Source organism: Oncorhynchus nerka, linkage group LG23, assembly GCF_034236695.1.
Source record: "Oncorhynchus nerka isolate Pitt River linkage group LG23, Oner_Uvic_2.0, whole genome shotgun sequence".
Classification (NCBI taxonomy): domain Eukaryota; kingdom Metazoa; phylum Chordata; class Actinopteri; order Salmoniformes; family Salmonidae; genus Oncorhynchus; species Oncorhynchus nerka.
In genome coordinates this window covers 41,502,278-41,521,771 of record NC_088418.1, presented here as the reverse complement: position 1 = coordinate 41,521,771, position 19,494 = coordinate 41,502,278, and the positions used below count along the sequence as shown (strand labels likewise).

The following is a 19,494-nucleotide window of genomic DNA, read 5'->3' as shown; positions in this document are numbered from 1 at the left end:
CCTAGTGGTTAGAGTGTTGGACTAGTAACCGGAAGGCTGCAAGTTCAAATCCCCGAGCTGACAAGGTACAAATTTGTCGTTCTGCCCCTGAACAGGCAGTTAACCCACTGTTCCTAGGCCGTCATTGAAAATAAGAATTTGTTCTTAACTGACTTGCCTGGTTAAATAAATAAAATATACTGTACCTCTTGGTTCCTGTTTCAGTAATAATGATATTAGACCTTCTTTATATAGGAGTGGTTAAAAAAAAGTTTTGTATACTTCCACTGGTATGCCATCCAGCCCTGGAGGTTTCCCAGCCCTGGAGGTTTCCCAGCCTTAAAGGCTTTAATTGCATCAAGAAGTTCCTTCTCTGTAATTTGGATTTCACATGAGTCTTTCTGTACAGATGTTAATTTTACATTATTATTATGAAAAAGATCCATAAAATTAGTTTCAGTTAGTCAAGATGGAGGAGACTGAAACAAAGACATATTCTTAAAGTACTTTACTTCCTCTTTCAAAATATCATTTGGTGAATAATGCGTGACTCCATCATTTGTAATAAGTTTCAATTTTTAAAAAATTGGTAGCATTTCTGTATTGAAGATTGAAAAAGAATTTAGTGCATTTTTCCCCATATTCCATCCAGTTCGCTTTATTTTTATAATATATTACACTGGATCTTTCACAGGAATAAGTTCCTCCATTTATTTGTGTTTTCTCCTCTAACTTATTATGTGCCTCTATGTTACAGTTTTTATTGCTATCTAACTGTACTGTTAGTCCTTCAATTTCCTTTGTTAATATGGACTCTTTCGATCTAAATTGCTTTTGTTTTATAGATGAGTACTGAATTGCATAGCCTCTAAAGACACATTTAAAAGTGTCCCATACAATAATGGGATCTGATGTTCCTATGTTATGTCTGAAAAAGTCCGTTATAAATCCTGTCCTAATTCTAAACATTTGATCATCTAGTAGGCTTTGATTAAATTTCCAATATCCTCGCCCATGTGGAAATTCTGTAAGAGTAAATATGCCAATTGTGTGATGATCCGACCGCATTCTGTCCCCTATCAACATTTTTGTAACTTTTGGTTCCAGAGAGAATGACATAAGAAAGTAGTCAAGACGACTAGCTTGACAAAGCCTCCGCCATGTATATCTCACGAGGTCAGGATATTTAAGTCTCCATAAATCCACTCATTCCAATATAGCCATGACATTCATGATTTCCTTAAGTGCCTGAGGGTGATAGTTTGTTGTGTGACTTCTACTTCTTGCTCCGGGAAGAGTGGGGGATGATACCCCATGGAGTACTCGAACGGGGAGAGTCCAATGGCCGAGCAGGGAAGAGTGTTCCTAGCATACTCCACCCACACCAGTTGCTGGCTCCAGTTGGTGGGGTTAGTAGAGATGAGACACCGAAGTGTCATTTCCATGTCTTGATTGGCTCGCTCCGACTGGCCGTTGGATTGGGGATGAAACCCGGAGGACAGGCTGGCCGACGACACGATAAGGGTGCAGAACGCCTTCCAGAATCTGGACGAGAACTGAGGACCCTGATCAGAGACAATGTTGACCGGGAGTCCATGGATTCGGAAGACGGCCCAGCTCATGGTGCAGCACGTCTCCTTGGTGGACGTAACTTGGGGGGAGGGATGAAATGGGCAGCTTTGGAGAACCTGTCCAGCACTGTAAGGATGGTGGTGTTGCCATCTGACGGGGGGAGGCCAAGTGTCAAAATCCAGGGAAATATGGGACCAGGGGCAATGAGGGACAGGGAGTGGCTGAAGGAGGCCAGATGGAGCTTGCCATGGAGTCTTATTTTGACCACACACCGTGCATGCGGCAAGGAAGGCCGAGACATCAGGAGCCATGGTGGGCCACCAGAAGCATTGTCGGAGGAAAGCCAGAGTTTGACGGGCACCAGGGTGACCGGTAAGCCTGGAGGAGTGAGCCCATTCCAGGACCTGAGACAGGCCGAATCAGGGACGAACATCCGGTTAGCCAGGCCCCCCCCCCAGAGTTCTGGCGCTTGGCTGGGTGGAGGTATTATAAATTCTTATGATCAGTCCACACCAAAAATGGATGTTCCGCCGCTTCCAGCCAGTGCCTCCACTCTCCCAGCACCATCTTAACTGCCAGAAGTTCCTGGTTCCCAAAATCATAGTTCCTTTCGGAATTGAGACGATGGGACAAGAAGGCACAGGGATGAAGCTTTTGGTCCTGGACAGACCGTTGGGACAGGACGGCCCCCACTCCCACATCAGAAGCGTTGACCTCAACCACAAACTGACAGGCCGGATGCGGATGGATGAGGATGGGGGCTGTGGTGAACCGCTGCTTAAAGTTCACAAATGCCCTGTCAACAGCTGGGGACCATGTGAACGGTACCTTGGGAAAGGTGAGTGCAGAGAGGGGAGCCGCCAGGGTGCTGTTGCCCCAAATGAAACAGCGTTATAAATTAGCACACCCCAGAAACCGTTGTAGCTGCACCCTGGATGTGGGTTGGGGCCAATCCACCACCGCCCTCACCTTTTCAGGATCTATCTGGACATTCCCTTCAGCGATGACGTGTCCCAGGAAGAAGATAGTTGAGCGGTGAAAATCTCACTTCTCTGCCTTCACAAACAATTGAATCTGATCAGCCTGTCAGGAATGGAGATCACCCACCCTGTATATTTAAATATTATCTATAAAACAAGAAGTGTCCCTTAGAATTATATAAATATCAGTTATGCATCATGTTAGCATGAAATCTACTAGCAATCAACAAAAATATATGTGCGGATCCACCGTGGGCTCTGCCACCTCAACCATACTGTCAATCTATCATCAATTCGTCCACTCCAATTTATAGAGTTTATTTCGTGATCTCGACAAAACAACGCTTGTTATGTTGTGACCATGAGAAAAATAAGTTGTGATCTCGACATAACGAGGGAATTGATTTTGTATTCATATGTCCTCTCTGGACTTCCGAAGATAATGGATAGGCTATCCTTGTGTTACCCTTTGGTCCCTGCCCATCAACTCCTCTCCAGGCTACTGGGCTTTTGCTGGCAGGGACTCAGGGAGGGATTAATAAATTGACAATGAATGAGGAATCATCTAAGTAAATATGACTGTGAGAAAATCAAAGAAATGCATAATGTTTTTTTTAAAAACTTGGTATATTGTTCTTTGTTTATGTTGATTTCATTGAACAATTAAAAAACGCCTTTCGAATTTAACAAGCTATTTTGTCCTGCACTGGTCGCTGTACCATAGAAAGTCGAAGTGTATGCTGGGGCCTGTGTGAGTTTTTTTTTTTTCGGGCGGAGATAATGTTGTTTGCACAAATGGTAGCAAGCAATTTCCATTGATATACGTTTGTATTGCACGTTTATTGTACAACATTACTATTATGTGTCCTCTATCATTGTTCAGTTTCATTGACACTAGGCAGCTATTTAATAATTAAGTTGCGTCATCCTTCGTAGTAGCAAATGTGTCATCTAGCTAACGTTAGCCAGCTAGCTTCCCAACCGCAGAGTTAAACCTTTGAAATTAATGTTTTTATACTAACGTTGGCTAAACCTGCCATTACTGGGGGTCATTTCGGAAGGTAGTATTATGTATGAACCATGAACTTTGCTCGTACAAGACATATGCCCAACTGATTTCGACGTTAACAGACTGTAGAGAGACTAGCTAACATTAGCTAGTATCCGCTAGCTAGCTAACAGTGATTGGTTTCCAAGCACCCAAGTCCATCTTGAATAGGCACACAGCTATAACAGAGACAATGGATGAGAGCCCAGAAGCTGCTGTGGACAACGATGACCTTGTTATTATTGTGGAAAACGAGGCAGAGAGCTTGCCAGCTGAAGAGGAGAGGGCGAAACTGCTAGGAGGTAGCCTCGGTCTCATGGACACTTGCCCTGTCTGCAAGTTGAATTTCCATAACAGAGAGCCGAAACTTCTGCCATGCCTCCACTCTTTCTGCAATAAGTGTCTTCCACCTCCTTCAAGGAACTTAGTCAACACTGAACAACGGCGCGACCCGCAACTTCAAGTGGACAGCTCGAAACCACGTGAGATCCGTCAGTTTGTTTATCGGAAAGTTCATTAATGTAGTCTGACTACTAGTCACTGAAGTGCAGGATAATCATTGCAACTTTTCATTAAAACGCAGATTTCTTTTGTAACTTGGCCTTACTGGATTTTCAAAATCGTCTGTCAGATTGGTTGTAATATTAATAGATGCCTTACTCATTTCTGTGTATGTTATTCCACTGGTTCCAGTCAATGTGATCCGCTGCCCAGTGTGTCGACAAGAGTGCTGGGAGGTGGAGGTGCTCGATAACTTCTTTGTGAAGGACTCTGTGGAGGTTCCCAGCAGCACAGTGGAGAAGACCAGTCAGGTGCGTTAATATTGGTTACCAGGAAGGGTCACAAATGGTACGCTCAAATGGGGAGAAAAAAAATTTGGTTGGTGAATCCTTGTCTGGTAAGGTCAGGTAATAAGTGCTTACTGACCGAGACCCAGGACACTTACAGTGCCTTTAGAAAGTATTGATACCCCTTGACTTATTCCACATTTTGTCGTGTTAAAGCTTTAATTCAAAATCGATTTAATATATATTTTCTCACCCATCTTCCCACATTACCCCATAATGACAAAGTAAAAACATTACAATTAAATACAGAACTATCTCATTTACATAAGTATTCACACCCTTGAGTCAATACTTTGTAGAAACAGTGATTACAGTTGTGAGTCTTTCTGAGTATGACTTGAAGAGCTTTCCACACCTGGATTGTGCAACATTCGCCCATTATCCCTTTCAAAATTCTTCAAGCTCCGTCAAATTGGTTGTTGATCATTGCAAGACAACCATTTTCAGGTCTTGCCATAGATTTTCAAGCGGATTTAAGTCAAAACTTGAACTCGCACTCAAGAACATTCACTGTCTTATTGGTATGAAACTCCTGTGTAGATTTGGCCTTGTGTTTGAGGTTGTCCTGCTGAAATGTGAATTCATCTCCCAGTGTCTGTTGGAAAGCAGACGAAAGCAGGTTTTCCTTTAAGATTTTGCCTGTACTTAGCTCAGTTTATTTTTTTGTCCTGGAAAAACTTCCCAGTCCTTAACAATCATACCCATATCATGGTGAAGCCACCACTATGCTTGAAAATATGGAGAATGGTACTCGTAATGTGTTGTTTTGAATTTGCCTCAAATATAACACTTTGAATGCAGGGCAAAATGTTAATTGCTTTGCCACATTTTATGCAGTATTACTTTAGTGCCTTCTTGCAAACAGGATGCATATTTTGGAATATTTTTGTTCTCTACAGGTTTCCTTTTCACTCTGTCAAGTAGGTTCGTTTTGTGGAGTAACTACGATGTTGTTGTTCCATCCTCAGTTTACCCCTTTCACAGCCATTAAACTCTAACTGTTAGTCACTTTCGGCCTCATGGTGAAATCCCTGAGAGGTTTCTTTCCTCTCCGGCAACTGAATTAGGAAAGATGCCTGTATTTTTGTAGTGACGGTGTGTATTGATAGATGATCAAAAGTGTAAATATTAACTTCACCGTGATCAAAGGGATATTCAATGTCTGCTTTTTTATTTTGACCCATCTACTAATAGAGGTGCCCTACTCTGCGAGGCATTGGAAAACCTCCCTGGTCTTTTGTGATTTTTTTCTGTGTTTGAAATTCACTGCCCAACTGCTAGCAGCATACCACCCTGCATACCACTGCTGGCTTGCTTCTGAAGCTAAGCAGGGTTGGTCCTGGTCAGTCCCTGGATAGGAGACCAGATGCTGCTGGAAATGGTGTTGCAGGGCAGTGATTGGGGACACTGCCCTGTGTAGGGTGCTGTCTTCGGATGGGACGTTAAACGGGTGTCCTGACTCTCTGAGGTCATTAAAGATCCCATGGCACTTATTGTAAGAGTAGGGGTGTTAACCCCGGTGTCCTGGCTAAATTCCCAATCTGGCCCTCAAACCATCACGGTCACCTAATAATCCCCAGTTTACGATTGGCTCATTCACCCCCCTCCTCTCCCCTGTAACTATTCCCCAGGTCATTGCTGTAAATGAGAACGTGTTCTCATTCAACTTACCTGGTAAAATAACAGATAAATAAAAAATAAAATAAAAAAACTGACGGATCTTACAGATAATTGTGGGGTACAGAGATGAGGAATTCATTCAAAAATCATGTTAAACGGTGAGTCCATACAACTTATGTTACTTGTTAATCAAATTTTTTCTCCTGAACTTATTTAGGAGAGTGACAACAAATCTCTTATTTAATTAAATTCAGGCTGTAACACAACAAAATGTGGAATAAGTCAAGGAGTGTGAATACTTTCTGAGGGCACTGTATACCATGTGTCACCACTGAAGCATTACCTTGCACGGGACTAAAATCATGGATTCACGTAAAGGCAAGTTCTTTCTCATATGTTCTACCTTCCCTATTTCCAGGTGTGTATGAGTTGTGATGACAACACAGAGGCCACGGGGTTCTGTGTGGAGTGTGTGGAGTTCCTGTGTGTGACATGTATTGAGGCCCACCAGCGAGTCAAGTTCACCAGGGATCATACCATACGGCAGAAGGAAGAGATGTCCCCAGGTAGCCGACTCTATGAAAATGTGGCTTTCTGAATTGTATACTGTAAGAAAATAGAATACCAAGGAAGGTGGTAGGTAGGAGCTGCACAACTAAATCCTATGAAACCGAATCACAAATATGTAGATGGGTAAATGCGTAGTGATTTATTTTCTTCTAGGCTAAATTCTTGTCTTATTCCAGAGGCTGTTGGTGCATCCACACAGAAGCCAGTGTTTTGTGACATCCACAAGCAGGAGCCCCTCAAGCTGTTCTGTGAGACCTGCGACCGTCTCACATGCAGAGACTGTCAGCTGCTCAAGCACAAAGACCACAAGTATGACCACCTTTTACTCACCTTTTATTTATTTTGGAGTGGCGCAGCGGTCTAAGGCACTGCATCACAGTGCTAGCGGCGACTTTTGTCGTGCTTAGCTACCATAAAGGGATACTTTGGGATTTTGACAGTGAGGCTTCCCCAGAGTCAGATGAATTAGTGGATACCATTCTTATGTCTCTGTGTCCAGTATGAAGGAAGTTTGTTTCGCAAGCCAATGCTAACTAGTGTTAGCTCAATGACGAAGTCTATGGGCATAAGTATTTTTGTACCTGTGCTTCATGTGTTGGTATTAATCCTCTTTGTAAAGGCGATTTTCAGGTGAACAAAAAGGAGAGCAGTCGTTGATAATATCAATAAAAAAAAATATCTGGTTTATTACAGGAATTCAGAGAGATCACCTTCAGGGAGGACCTCTAATTATATATTAATCACACAGCACCGAAGGTTCTGTAAACACAGCCCAAGAGGCTTGTAGGAAGTCACATCAGCTGCTATAGAATCTGTGTCACAGAAAAATTACATTATCAGTGTGCCCTAGACTCAGTCAAACTTGAACCATAACATTCAGCACTGGCAGACATTTGATACTGACAGATAAACAGGTCATAGGTCGGAACATAAACTTATACTCATCAAAAATATAAGTGCAACATGTAAAGTGTTGGGTGTTGGTCCCATGTTTCATGAGCTGAAATAAAAGATACCATGAATTTTCCATATGCACAAAAAGCTTATTTCTCTCAAATTTTGTGCACATTTGTTTACATCCCTGTTAGTGAGCATTAGAGATAATCCATCCACCTGACAAGTGTGGTGTATCAAGAAGTTGATTAAACAGCATGATAATTACACAGGTGCACCTTGTGCTGGAGACAATAAAAGGCCACTCTAAAATGTGCAGTTTTATCTCACAACACAATGTTACAGATGTCTCAAGTTTTGAGGGAGCATGCAATTAGCGTGCTGACTGCAGGAATGTCTACCAGAGTTGTTTCCAGAGAATTGAATGTTAATTTCTCTACCATAAGCCGCATAACGTAGAGAATTTGGAATTATGACAAACCTGCCTCACAATTGCAGACCGTGTGTAACCACCAGGACCTCCATATTCGGCTTCCTGAAACGGAGTAGTATTTCTGTCTCTAATAAATCTCGTGGGTGGTTGTCCCTGGTTCCCCAGTGGGTGGGCCTGGCTCCCAAGTGCCCACCCATGGCTGAACCCCCTGCTCAGTCATGTGAAATCCATAGATTAGGGCCTAATCATTTATTTTAATTGACTGATTTCCTTATGAGCTGTAACGCAGTAAAATTGTTATAGCAGATAGTCTATAATTAACAGGCGTAAAATGACTTAAATATGGTACTTAAACATACGTGATTACCTCCTGTTTCCCTTTCCCAGGGGAACGCATCTCCCTGCACATAGTCATGTTTTTTACATATCAATCCATATCACCAGTAAACCAAATACAGGAAAATATTTGCTCAATTTCCCATTACTCTGCATACCTTGTCTCTCCAGTTACCAGTTCCTTGAGGATGCCTACAGAAACCACAGGCAACACCTGGAAAACATGACACATCAGCTACAGGAGAAGAGGAAAGCCATTGAAGAAGTGTCCAATTGCATCAACAATGGGTAACTTACTTATTACATACACTAAACGTGCAAACATGTACATAACATTTTATGTTATGTACATAGACAAGTTCAATAGCATGATTGACTACAGGCAAACTCATCATTTCCTTTTCTACTTCTATCTTTATTCTTTCAGACTCCAGCAAGTCGATGAAAACCGCAAATCTGTCACCAATGAGATAAAGAAATCAATTTGCAACTTGATCATGGAGATCAACAGAAAGGGAAAAATCTTGGTCAATCAACTTGAGGTATGCTTGTTAAATAGGACATGAGCAATCATGTTGTCATTTCACCACCACATTAAATAATGTACACTTCTGCTAACACGGCTCTAATTACCTATGTGAGCATATTTGTAAGTAGCTTTGTGCTAATCATGGTGGTTGTTTCAGACACTGACTAAGGACCATGAGGTCGGACTGAAGAAACAACAAGAAGATGTCAGCCACCTGACCAGACATCTAGATCACGTCATCAACTTCACCAAGTGGGCCACAGCCAGTCACAGTGGCACAGCTCTGCTGTACTGCAAGAGACTGGTAGGAACCATAACTTTAACTGGGGAGTTGGATTTATTTTGGCCTACCTTTTAAACCCATGAGGGAAAATGTTGACCTAAATTGTTCAGACAGCTCTGTGTGGAAATACTCATTTTAAACTGAATTTGTGATGTTCAAAAGCATTTGAGTGATTCAGAAACCTTTTCTTTCAGATTCTTTGCCAAATCCATTACCTAATGAGGGCCAACTGTAACGCATCCATCGTCCCTCAGAGCTCAGTCCGCTTCCAGTGTCGCTCCGGTTTCTGGGCCTCAAATGTCGACCTTGGTAAGAACGCTAAAACTTCAGTTCTGGCCGATACTGTAGGCCGAATCCAAAATAATCCCCATGATTTTAAATGCAGACCTTGTTGAACTAATGTTTGTTCATGTTTCTGTGTATTTCCTAAGGGTCTTTGGCAGTAGAGAGAATCCCTGGTCGTCAGCCCAGTTCCATGCAGCAGGGCTTCCCTCCTGGCCACCCCAGCCAGCCTGGCCCCGGCCCTAGAGGAGAGGGCCCTCCCGGGGCCTTCCCTCCAGGCTCCACAGCCCACCAGCGTGGGAGCACCCTGGCCCAGCTCCAGCTGCAGGTAGAGAAGCTTGCTCAGCACCCCAACAGGGCTGGACAGCCCCCTCCCAATCATTGGTCCTGGTACCAGCAGGGTCTGAAACTCCCGGGGCCAGGTCCAGGGGGCCCACCTCCACAGAGGCCCCACCAGGGGGGTTCTCCATCACAGGGTCCCCCCAACATGGTCCAGATCCAGCAGCCAGGCCGGAGTTACGGACCCCCCGGCCCCCAAACCCATCCCAACCCCAGGAGCCCCACCTCTATGCTGCAAAACGCAGGCTTCCCTCCTCAGGTATGTGTGTGATTCTTTTTTTTTTTTTTTCTAATCACTTTTTGAAGTTGTAGATTTGCTCTTTGCTGTTAACCGACACGGAGTCACTGAGAACATGCTATTTCAGTTATGATAAAATGGAGACAAGCTGATGCAAAACTTGTGAAAAATGCTTGCCTCTGTTGTTTGTGCCATATCTCATTCTAGTCTCTAAGGGATCTCATCCACAACTCCAGCTTCCCTCCCAAACCAATGGATGTACTACAGGGTACCTCCCGCTACTCTCATGCACCTCCTAACACAGGACCCATCAGCACTCAAGCCTCTATACACCAGGTATATGCGGTTTCCTATAAACTGAAGCTAAACCTCATTATTTAATGTATTTACATGTATTTTATGTCTCTGGTTGTGTATTTACCACACACAAACAAACACACGAGAAATAGTGTAACTCTTTGGTTGTTGTTCTCAGCGTAACATGATGGAAGCCGCACAACTGAGGAGGAGTGACCCCAGTGGATCTTCATCATTATCCATGCCCAACCCCAGAGCTAGTTATGCTCCGAGCCTAGCCACTGCCTTCCCAGACAGACATGGTAGGCATCTCACCCTCACACTTCCCTCATTTGTTAAAACAAACTTTAAATATAATTAAATCAGCTATTCATGCCCAATCATACATTTCTCAATTTAACCCATTTCTCTTTCTCCCCTCAGCACAAGGAAGACAGAATTCCCCCATGTCCAAATCTTCCTCCTCTGAAGCCAACATAGGGTAGGTGATCCCCTGTATGTAGCGTGTGGTTGATGTGTTCCTGGTTGTAATATCTGTGGTTCTGTGTTGAAGGTCTGCTTCCTGGAAGCGTACAGAGCCTCATGCTGCGGCTCCCCCCTCAGCTAAGCGGAGGCGAAGGTCGTCCCCCGGACCAATCATCGTCATCAAGGACGAACCAGAGGACGATGACGAAGTCAGCTTTGTAAGTATGACTGCATGTGTGCTTTTGAAATATGTATATGTATATGTATATTCTATTCTATACAATAATATATGAACGATAGAATCTCCCTAGTGTCTCTTCTATCTTCCAGGTGCAGTCTAGTGTTGGAGCCTCAGCCAGCCTGCCAGACAGCAGTACAGGCATCCAGCCCAAGCCCCAGCAGCAGTCTCTCCCAGCACCCATGTTGGAGCCCCAGCTAGAGCCAGAGCCCCAGCCAGAGCCCCAGCTAGAGCCAGAGGCCTGGCCAGGGCCCCAGCTAGAGCCAGAGGGCTGGCCAGAGCCCCAGCTAGAGCCAGAGCCCCAGCTAGAGCCAGAGCCCCAGCTAGAGCCAGAGCCCCAGCTAGAGCCAGAGGCCCGGCTAGAGGCAGAGGCCCGGCCAGAGCCCCAGCAAGAGCCAGAGGCCCGGCCAGAGCCCCAGCTAGAGCCAGAGGCCCGGCCAGAGCCCCAGCTAGAGCCAGAGGCCCGGCCAGAGCCCCAGCTAGAGGCAGAGGCCCAGCCAGAGACCCAGGTAGAGCTAGAGGCTGACCCCCAACCAGACCGAGAAAAGGCCCCAGGTGTCTCTGAAGACGACCCGAATGAAGACTGGTGTGCCGTGTGTCAGAATGGGGGAGAACTGCTCTGCTGTGACAGATGTCCCAAAGTCTTCCATCTGAACTGTCATATACCTTCACTTAGAGAGTCTCCCAGGTAATTAACAACTACATTTCTATGCACCACTCACAGCTGCACAGTCCTGCCTGCTCTGCCTGTTAAATGTAATACAGCTGTCTCTGAAGGGTGATAAGTGTGCAGTACCTTGTAATATAAACTGGGAATTGTTTACCCCCAAAGAGAGACAAGAGGCTGCAATATTGTGAATTCACTAACCCCCCTGTGTGTGTCTGTTTCCAGTGGTGAGTGGTTCTGTTCATTCTGTCGTGACCTGGCCAGTCCTGAGATGGAGTATAACCCAGATAGCCAGGGAGAATCACCAGCCATGAAGGAAGAGCCAGGATCAGAGAGATTCCCTCCAGTTGATAAGAGGAAATGTGAGAGACTGTTGCTCTGCATCTACTGCAACGAGTTCAGTACAGATTTCCAGGAGCCTGCCTCACCGTTGGTAAGACTGCAACTACCCTATAGAACATTTTTGCTCTATGATTTTAATTCAATCAATATGATACGACTTTGTCTATCGAGTCAGAAAATTGTCTTAACTCCCAATCCCCAGACACCACACCATTCATTTTGGATAATTTATAACAGTTCAGTAATGATGCTTCCCCCATCTATGTCCAGTCAATCCCAGAGTATAAGGAGCTGATTGAGACTCCAATGGACCTGTCTATAGTGAAGAGCAGGCTGGAGTCTAAGGAGAGCCCACGTTACTGCAGTGCTGAGGAGTTTGTCAAGGATGTCAGGCTCATATTCAGGAACTGTGCAAAGTATTACCAGGTATGGCAAGACTACACAACACACAATATGAGGCACTTGGGTTCGATTATGGTGCTTGCTTACAACGCTAGGATTCACATTTTGTTTTTGTATTGGACCACAAAACTGAAAATGCCCTGGTTTCCCAGACCCAGGTTAAGCCTATTTAGAATGGACTAAAAGTATGCTCAAAGTCCAGTAGAAGGCTTATTTCAGAAACCAGCCCTAAAATGTGTTAACAAAATTGAGAGACACACCACTTGTTTAATTAGAGATATAAGTAGCATACATTGATGTGCTTGTTTTCCTGTTTTATTCTGTGCTTTCGCTTCTGCTTTGCTTGCTCTTTGAGCTCGGGTAGTCGCAAAGTACTTTGTGACGACAACTGATGTAAAAGGGGCTTTATAAAATACATCTGTTTGATTGACAGGCAGACACTGAGGTGGGAGGTGCAGGACTGAGCCTGGAGGAGTACTTTGAAGAGCAGCTCAAGCTCCTCTACCAAGACAGGAGCTTCGCTGGGGGCAGAGAGGAGGGAATGATACCCCCTGTGGAGGATGAGATGGAAGAAGGGATGGAAGATGACGGGATGGCTCCTAACGAAGGGGATATGCCCCCGGTCGAGGACGATCTAACACCTGTTGAAGAAGGGATGCCTTCTATGGAGAAAGAAGGAACGGAAGAGGCTCCTGTAGGAGGGATGACGGAAGAAGGGATACCTCCTATAGAAGAGAGCATGGAAGAGGAAGGGGAAGAGACTTCTCCAGTGAAAGGAGACTCACCACCTTCTGATGCTACAGAACCAGTAGATCCATCAACAAGGGGTGCATCATCACCCAACCTTCCCAGCAAGGATGCTCCTCAACCCCTCTCCTCAACCCCAGACAACCCTCCCTGCGAGGAGGCCCCCCAACCCCTCTCAGATACCCCAGACAACCCTCCTGACACCAGCCCTGCTGACTCCCAGGACACCAGCCCTGCTGCAGGCTTAGCCATAGAAAATGAGGGGACGACTGAAGAAGTGCGAGACGAAGCAGAAGAGGAATGATTCTTGTTCTTCCACTGTAAATTGGCCAGACAATAAAGCTTTTAGAATTATCTATTGGTTCTGTTGTCTGAAAATACAGGGTGACCTCTTTGCTGCGTCATACAATTTTTGATATGATTTTCAATAATAAATAAAGAAACCGAGAAACCTGGGACGTTTAACAGGGTACAGAGATGGACAATGAATGCACAAATGTTTGTCTTGTTACAAAGCAATGTAGCTACATGTGTGAACTGATAATGCACAGACTGTTCTGTCTGCTGGGATTGAGAAGTTACAATCATGCTATAACTGATGAACTTCCTACAACAACAATCATAACACAAATAATGTCCATTATTATTGATAAGTTGTCTGCCATTTTCCATGTTGGCTTTTGTAAAGATGAATGCCATATAATACTGTATATTTAAAATAATGTGCGTGATATTATTTATCCAACTCTAAAGAAAAATAAGACAGAACTCCATGAAAATCATAGCCCTACATCACGTCTTAACTCAAAGTTTTTGATAAAGGTCAGTCATTTAAACTTTTATGTATAGTTGTGTTATAATTTAGTTCAATTCCAGGCTACTCTTGTACAGACCATTGTTAAGGAGGTATTCTGAAAGGTGGACTCAGCGATATAACAGATGCAAAAGGCAAACAGCATAGTGGGTCAATTTCAGCGACAACTAAGAGCGTGCGGCTCAACTTCTCTGCTGTTTTGATGCCCTGGCTACGGTGAAGTGAACTGTGTATATGAGCAGAGACTGTGTGAGAGCGAAGTCTTGCATCCGCTCATCTCAGTATCTGCTGTGCTGCTGATGGCAATGTCATTTTTCTGAGTCTACCTTTAAGACTGTTCACTAGATTACAGGGATGTAAAATGAAAGTGCAGTGTTCTCGAATGGTGCTGCTTGATTTTTGGCATGTAAAGAGAACCAAACTGTAGCGCTCACTTTTCCTTTTTGCATGTTTTCTTGTTGCCTGGCTACCCAGACTTGGTCTGGCCAAACGCTAAGGCCACGGACGTTATTTCTTCTCCACTATTAGTCTGGATCTGAGTACCCCCCAAAACCCTTCACCGAATGCGAACGCATTCGGGTCCGTCTGATTGGTCCAGAAACCGATGGTTTGGGCCAGAGTCAGAACACACGTGGATAAAGCATCCAGTTAGAAAATGTGTAATTGACATTGATACTCTTGATTGGTTAGAGATGATCCAATCGATGAAGACTTTGTTTTGTACAACGCCCCTCATGCCACCACAAGACTTCAATAGATGCCGTAAACAAATGTGATCTAACAAAGTGCATATTCGTCAAATCCGTCATGATTGATGTATTGTAACAGGCCCACTGGTTACTAAAGTCTGATTTGGATTTATTTGGCTGCATAACATTTAGAAGTAGTCCCTTTTCGGTTTAGAAGTGACTGCTAAACGCTAACTCCTGTTGGTATAGATGGTAGCATACAATAAAACTTGAATTAAACGCTGTCTCAAATATCCACCTGTCCCTTTTAATAGCCAGGCAATGGCACACATTTCAGCAAATAAACGCACCTTTCAAAGAAACGTAGGGTCTAAAGGAATTGTTTACAGAGGTTCCATCAATGACCAAAAACAGCCAACAACTTCCGGAGTACAGACCCCCAAAAATCGCCCGATCGCCTTCTATTGGCGAAATTAAGGACTGACGAAAATGCACAGTCAAGGAGAATAATGATTCTGTCAAAAAGTTAAAAAAAAAAAAAAAAAAAATTAACAGAGGCATACTCAGAGAAAAGAAACTTGACACAATGTGTACATGATAACACAGTGTAGGAAATGAAGAAATGTATTAAAATGCTGGAAGTGAATGCTGGAATTAAACAATTAAATATGCAAATGAGCAAAAGCTGTGTGGATTAAGGAAAATAGATGCCTGGCTCACATTGAAGCCTGTCTCAAGTAGACACCTGTTGTGTTCAGTGATTTAAGCAAATAAACACTGGGCTATTAATTGTGGTAGCTAGCATAGAGAAATCAGTGGTGTTAGTCAAAGTGTTTTTATTTTATTTTTTTATTTCACCTTTATTTAACCAGGTAGGCCAGTTGAGAACAAGTTCTCATTTACAACTGCGACCTGGCCAAGATAAAGCAAAGCAGTGCGACACAAACAACAACACAGAGATATACATGGAATAAACAAACACACAGTCAATAACACAATAGAAGAGGTCTATATACAGTGTGTGCAAATGGCATAAGGAGGTAAAGGCAATAAATAGGCCATGGTAGCGAAGTAATTACAATTGAGCAAATTAACACTGGAGTGATAGATGTGCAGATGATGATGTGCAAGTAGAGATACTGGTGTGCAAAAGATTTAAAAAACAATATGGGGATGAGGTAGGTAGTTGGATAGGCTATTTACAGATGGACTGTGTACAGCTGCAGCGATCGGTAAGCTGCTCAGATGCTTAAAGTTAGTGAGGGAGATATAAGTCTCCAACAGTGATTTTTGCCTTTCGTTCCAGTCATTGGCAGTAGAGAACTGGAAGGAAAGGCAGCCAAAGTAGGTGTTGGCTTTGGTATATATACCTGCTGGAGTGCGTGATACAGGTGGGTGCTGCTATGATGACCAGTGAGCTGAGATAAGGCGGGGCTTTACCTAGCAAAGACTTATATATGACCTGGAGCCAGTGGACTTCGCCTTGGAGTTCCAGACCTTGGCTGCTGGTGCGGGGTGGAATGACAGTGCTCTGATGGACCACTACCGATGCAGCCTCCGGGAGGACGTCCGCAGGGAGCTAGCTTGTCGGGACACCACACTCTCCCTCGACGAGCTTATAGACATGTCGATCCAACTGGACAACCTGCTAGCTGCCCGCGGGCGTTCAGAGGGGGTCCTGTCAATTCCACCTCCCAGCCCTCCCACTCCGATGGATTTGGGAGGAGCTGCATCTAGGGGGACCGGAGGAGGAGGCTCCTCCTGCACCTGCCGGAGAGGACACACTTCGGACCGGTGCTGGAGGAGTCCGTCTGGGAGTCGATATGGCAGGCGGAACACTTCTCGGCCACCCCAGGTGAGTAGGCACCAAACTCACCCAGAGCTCCCTGTTGGTCACATGTTTTTATTTTATTTTTTCCCTGTGTTTTTTCCCTCTCTCCAGCATAAGGCGCTAGTCGATTCAGGTGCAGCTGAGAGTTTTATGGATCGAGGACTCTCCCGTAAGTTGGGTATTCTGTTGGTGCAGATAGACCCACCTTTCCCCGTGCACTCCTTAGATAGCCGACCGTTAGGGTCAGGGCTGGTCAGGGAGGCCACGATTCCGCTGGACATGGTAACGCAGGGGGATCATAGGGAGCGGATCAGTTTCTACCTTATTGATTCACCTGCGTTTCCAGTGGTGTTGGGGATTCCCTGGCTGGCTATTCACAATCCCCTCATTTCCTGGAGACAGGGGGCTCTTCAGGGGTGGTCAGAGGAGTGTTCAGGTAGGTGTATAGGAGTTTCCATCGGTGCCACGTCGGTGGAGAGTCCAGACCAGGTTTCCACTGTGCGCATTCCCCCAGAATATGCCGATTTGGCTATCGCTTTTTGTAAAAAGAAGGCGACCAAATTACCACTTCATCGACGGGGGGATTGCGTGATAAACCTCCAGGAGAACGCTGCACTTCCCAGGAGTCACGTGTACCCATTGTCACAGGAGGAGACGTTGGCTATGACGTTGGCTATGGAGACATATGTCACGGAATCTCTGAGACAGGGGTACATTCGGCCCTCCATGTCACCCGTCTCTCGAGTTTCTTTTTTGTGAAGAAAAGGGAGGGAGGACTGCGTCCGTGCATTGATCATATATGTCTAAATTTGATCACAGTGGGATTTAGTTATCCGCTACCTCTCATCGATACGGTGGTGGAATCATTCCACGGAGCGCGGTTTTTCACAAAACTGGACCTCAGGAGCATGTATAATCTGGTGTGGAAAACAGCGTTTAGTACCACATCAGGCCACTATGAGTACCTCGTCATGCTGTATGGGTTAAAGAATGCTCCAGCCGTCTTTCAATCCTTTGTAGATGAGATTCTCAGGGACTTGAACGGGCAGGGTGTGGTGGTATACATGGATGACATCTTGATCTATTCTGCCACACATGTTGCGCATGTCTCCCTGGTACGCAAGGTACTTGGGTGACTGCTGGAGCATGACCTATTCGTCAAGGCTGAGAAATGTGTGTTCTCCAAACGAGCCGTTTCCTTCCTGGGTTATCGCATTTCCACCTCGGGGGTGGTGATGGAGTGTGACCGCGTTAACGCTGTGCGTAATTGGCCGACTCTGACCACGCTAAAGGAGGTGCAGCGGTTTTTAGGGTTTGCCAATTACTACCGGAGGTTTATCCGGAGTTTTGGCCAAGTGGCGGCGCCTATTACCTCACTGCTGAAGGGGGGGCCGGTGCGTCTACGGTGGTCGGCCAAGGCAGATGGAGCTTTCAACCAGTTGAAGGCGCTGTTTACTGACTCGCCCGTGTTGGCGCATCCGGACCCTTCATTAGCATTCATAGTGGAGGTGGTTGAGTCCGAGGCTGGGGTTGGAGCCGTGCTGTCACAGCGCTCGGGTACGCCACGGAAGCGTTTTCTTTTCTAAGAAGCTGGGTCCGGCGGAGCGGAACTATGATGTGGGGTACCGGGAGTTGCTAGCTGTGGTAAAAGCCCTGAAGGTGTGGAGACACTGACTTGAGGGGGCTAAGCACCCTTTCCTCATCTGGACTGACCACCGCAATCTGGAGTATATCCGGGCAGCGAGGAGACTGAATCCGCGTCAGGCTAGGTGGACCATGTTCTTTACACGATTTAGATTTACGATCTCTTATAGACAAGGTTCCCTTAACACTAAGGCCGACGCGCTGTCCCGTCTCTATGACACTGAGGACCGGTCCATCGATCCTACTCCCATCCTTCCAGCCTCTAGGCTGGTGACTCCGGTGGTATGGGAGGTGGACGTGGACATCGAGCGGGCGTTGTGGTTGGAACCTGCGCCTTCACAGTTTCCGACCGGTCTCAGGTACGTGCCGCTTGGTGTCCATGATCAATTGATTCGGTGGGCTCACACACTACCTTCTTCAGGTCATCCGGGGATTGCGAGGACAGTGCGGGGTCTTAGGGGGAAATACTGGTGGCCCACCTTAGCCAAGGACGTGAGTCTCTATGTCTCCTCCTGTTCGGTGTACGCCCAGAGTAAGGCTCCTAGGCACCTGCCTAGAGGGAAGTTACAGCCCCTCCCGGTTCCACAACGGCCCTGGTCTCATCTATCGGTGGACTTTCTTACTGATCTTCCCCCATCTCAGGGGAACACTACCATTCTGGTCGTTGTGGATCGGTTCTCTAAGTCCTGCCGTCTCCTTCCATTGCCTGGTCTCCCTACGGCCCTACAGACTGCGGAGGCTCTATTTACCCACGTCTTCCGGCAATACGAGGTGCCGGAGGACATCGTATCTGATCGAGGTCCCCAGTTCACGTCCCGGGTTTGGAGGGCGTTTATGGAGCGACTGGGGGTCTCGGTCAGCCTGACCTCTGGTTATCACCCCGAGAGTAATGGGCAGGTGGAGAGAGTGAACCAGGAAGTGGGTAGGTTTCTGAGGTCGTATTGCCAGGACCGGCCAGGAGAATGGGCGAGGTACGTCCCATGGGCGGACTTGGTCCAGAACTCACTCCGTCACTCCTCCACGAACATGTCGCCATTCCAATGCATGCTGGGCTACCAGCCGGTCCTGGCTCCGTGACATCAGAGTCAGACCGAAGCTCCTTCGGTGGAGGAGTGGGTACAGCGCTCTAGGGAGACCTGGCGGGCAGTCCAGGACTCTCTCAAGCAGGCCGGTGGACGGCAGAAGAAGAGCGCTGACCGCCACCGCAGTGAGGCCCCTGTGTTCGCACCAGGGGACAGGGTCTGGCTCTCGACCTGAAACCTGCCCCTCCGCCTGCCCTGCCGGAAGCTGGGGCCGCAGTGTGTGGGGACATTTAAAGTCCTGATGAGGATAAACGAGGTGTAGATTGCAACTTCCCTTTTACTATCGCATTAACCCCTCGTTTCATGTGTCTCTCCTCAGGCCGGT

At 45.9% G+C, this 19,494-nt stretch overlaps 1 protein-coding gene across 2 annotated transcripts; it reads left to right on the top strand.

The window, feature by feature from the left end:
* The first annotated feature begins 3,280 nt into the window (after positions 1-3,280).
* Positions 3,281-14,907, top strand: LOC115106845 (transcription intermediary factor 1-alpha-like). Of its 2 annotated transcripts, none has more exons than XM_029629989.2 (17): positions 3,281-4,061; positions 4,273-4,391; positions 6,466-6,613; positions 6,794-6,926; positions 8,452-8,568; positions 8,708-8,822; positions 8,967-9,113; positions 9,287-9,401; positions 9,524-9,972; positions 10,159-10,287; positions 10,427-10,550; positions 10,672-10,729; positions 10,802-10,931; positions 11,044-11,639; positions 11,844-12,051; positions 12,231-12,386; positions 12,796-14,907. In XM_029629989.2, the coding sequence occupies exons 1-17, from the start codon at positions 3,773-3,775 to the stop codon at positions 13,411-13,413; spliced, it is 3,651 nt and encodes a 1,216-aa protein (XP_029485849.1). In that variant the 5' UTR covers positions 3,281-3,772; the 3' UTR covers positions 13,414-14,907. The 2 variants fall into 2 exon arrangements, with proteins under 2 accessions (XP_029485849.1, XP_029485848.1); XM_029629988.2 differs by having other exon boundaries at positions 3,281-4,070.
* The last annotated feature ends 4,587 nt before the right edge of the window (positions 14,908-19,494 follow it).

Excerpts from the sequence above, each read along its gene's own strand:
- LOC115106845 (XM_029629988.2), top strand. The coding sequence starts at position 3,773 with ATGGATGAGAGCCCAGAAGCTGCTGTGGACAACGATGACCTTGTTATT. Across the intron at positions 10,730-10,801 it reads TCCTCTGAAGCCAACATAGG|GTCTGCTTCCTGGAAGCGTA; the intron begins GTAGGTGATCCC and ends TCTGTGTTGAAG. Across the intron at positions 12,387-12,795 it reads ACTGTGCAAAGTATTACCAG|GCAGACACTGAGGTGGGAGG; the intron begins GTATGGCAAGAC and ends TTTGATTGACAG.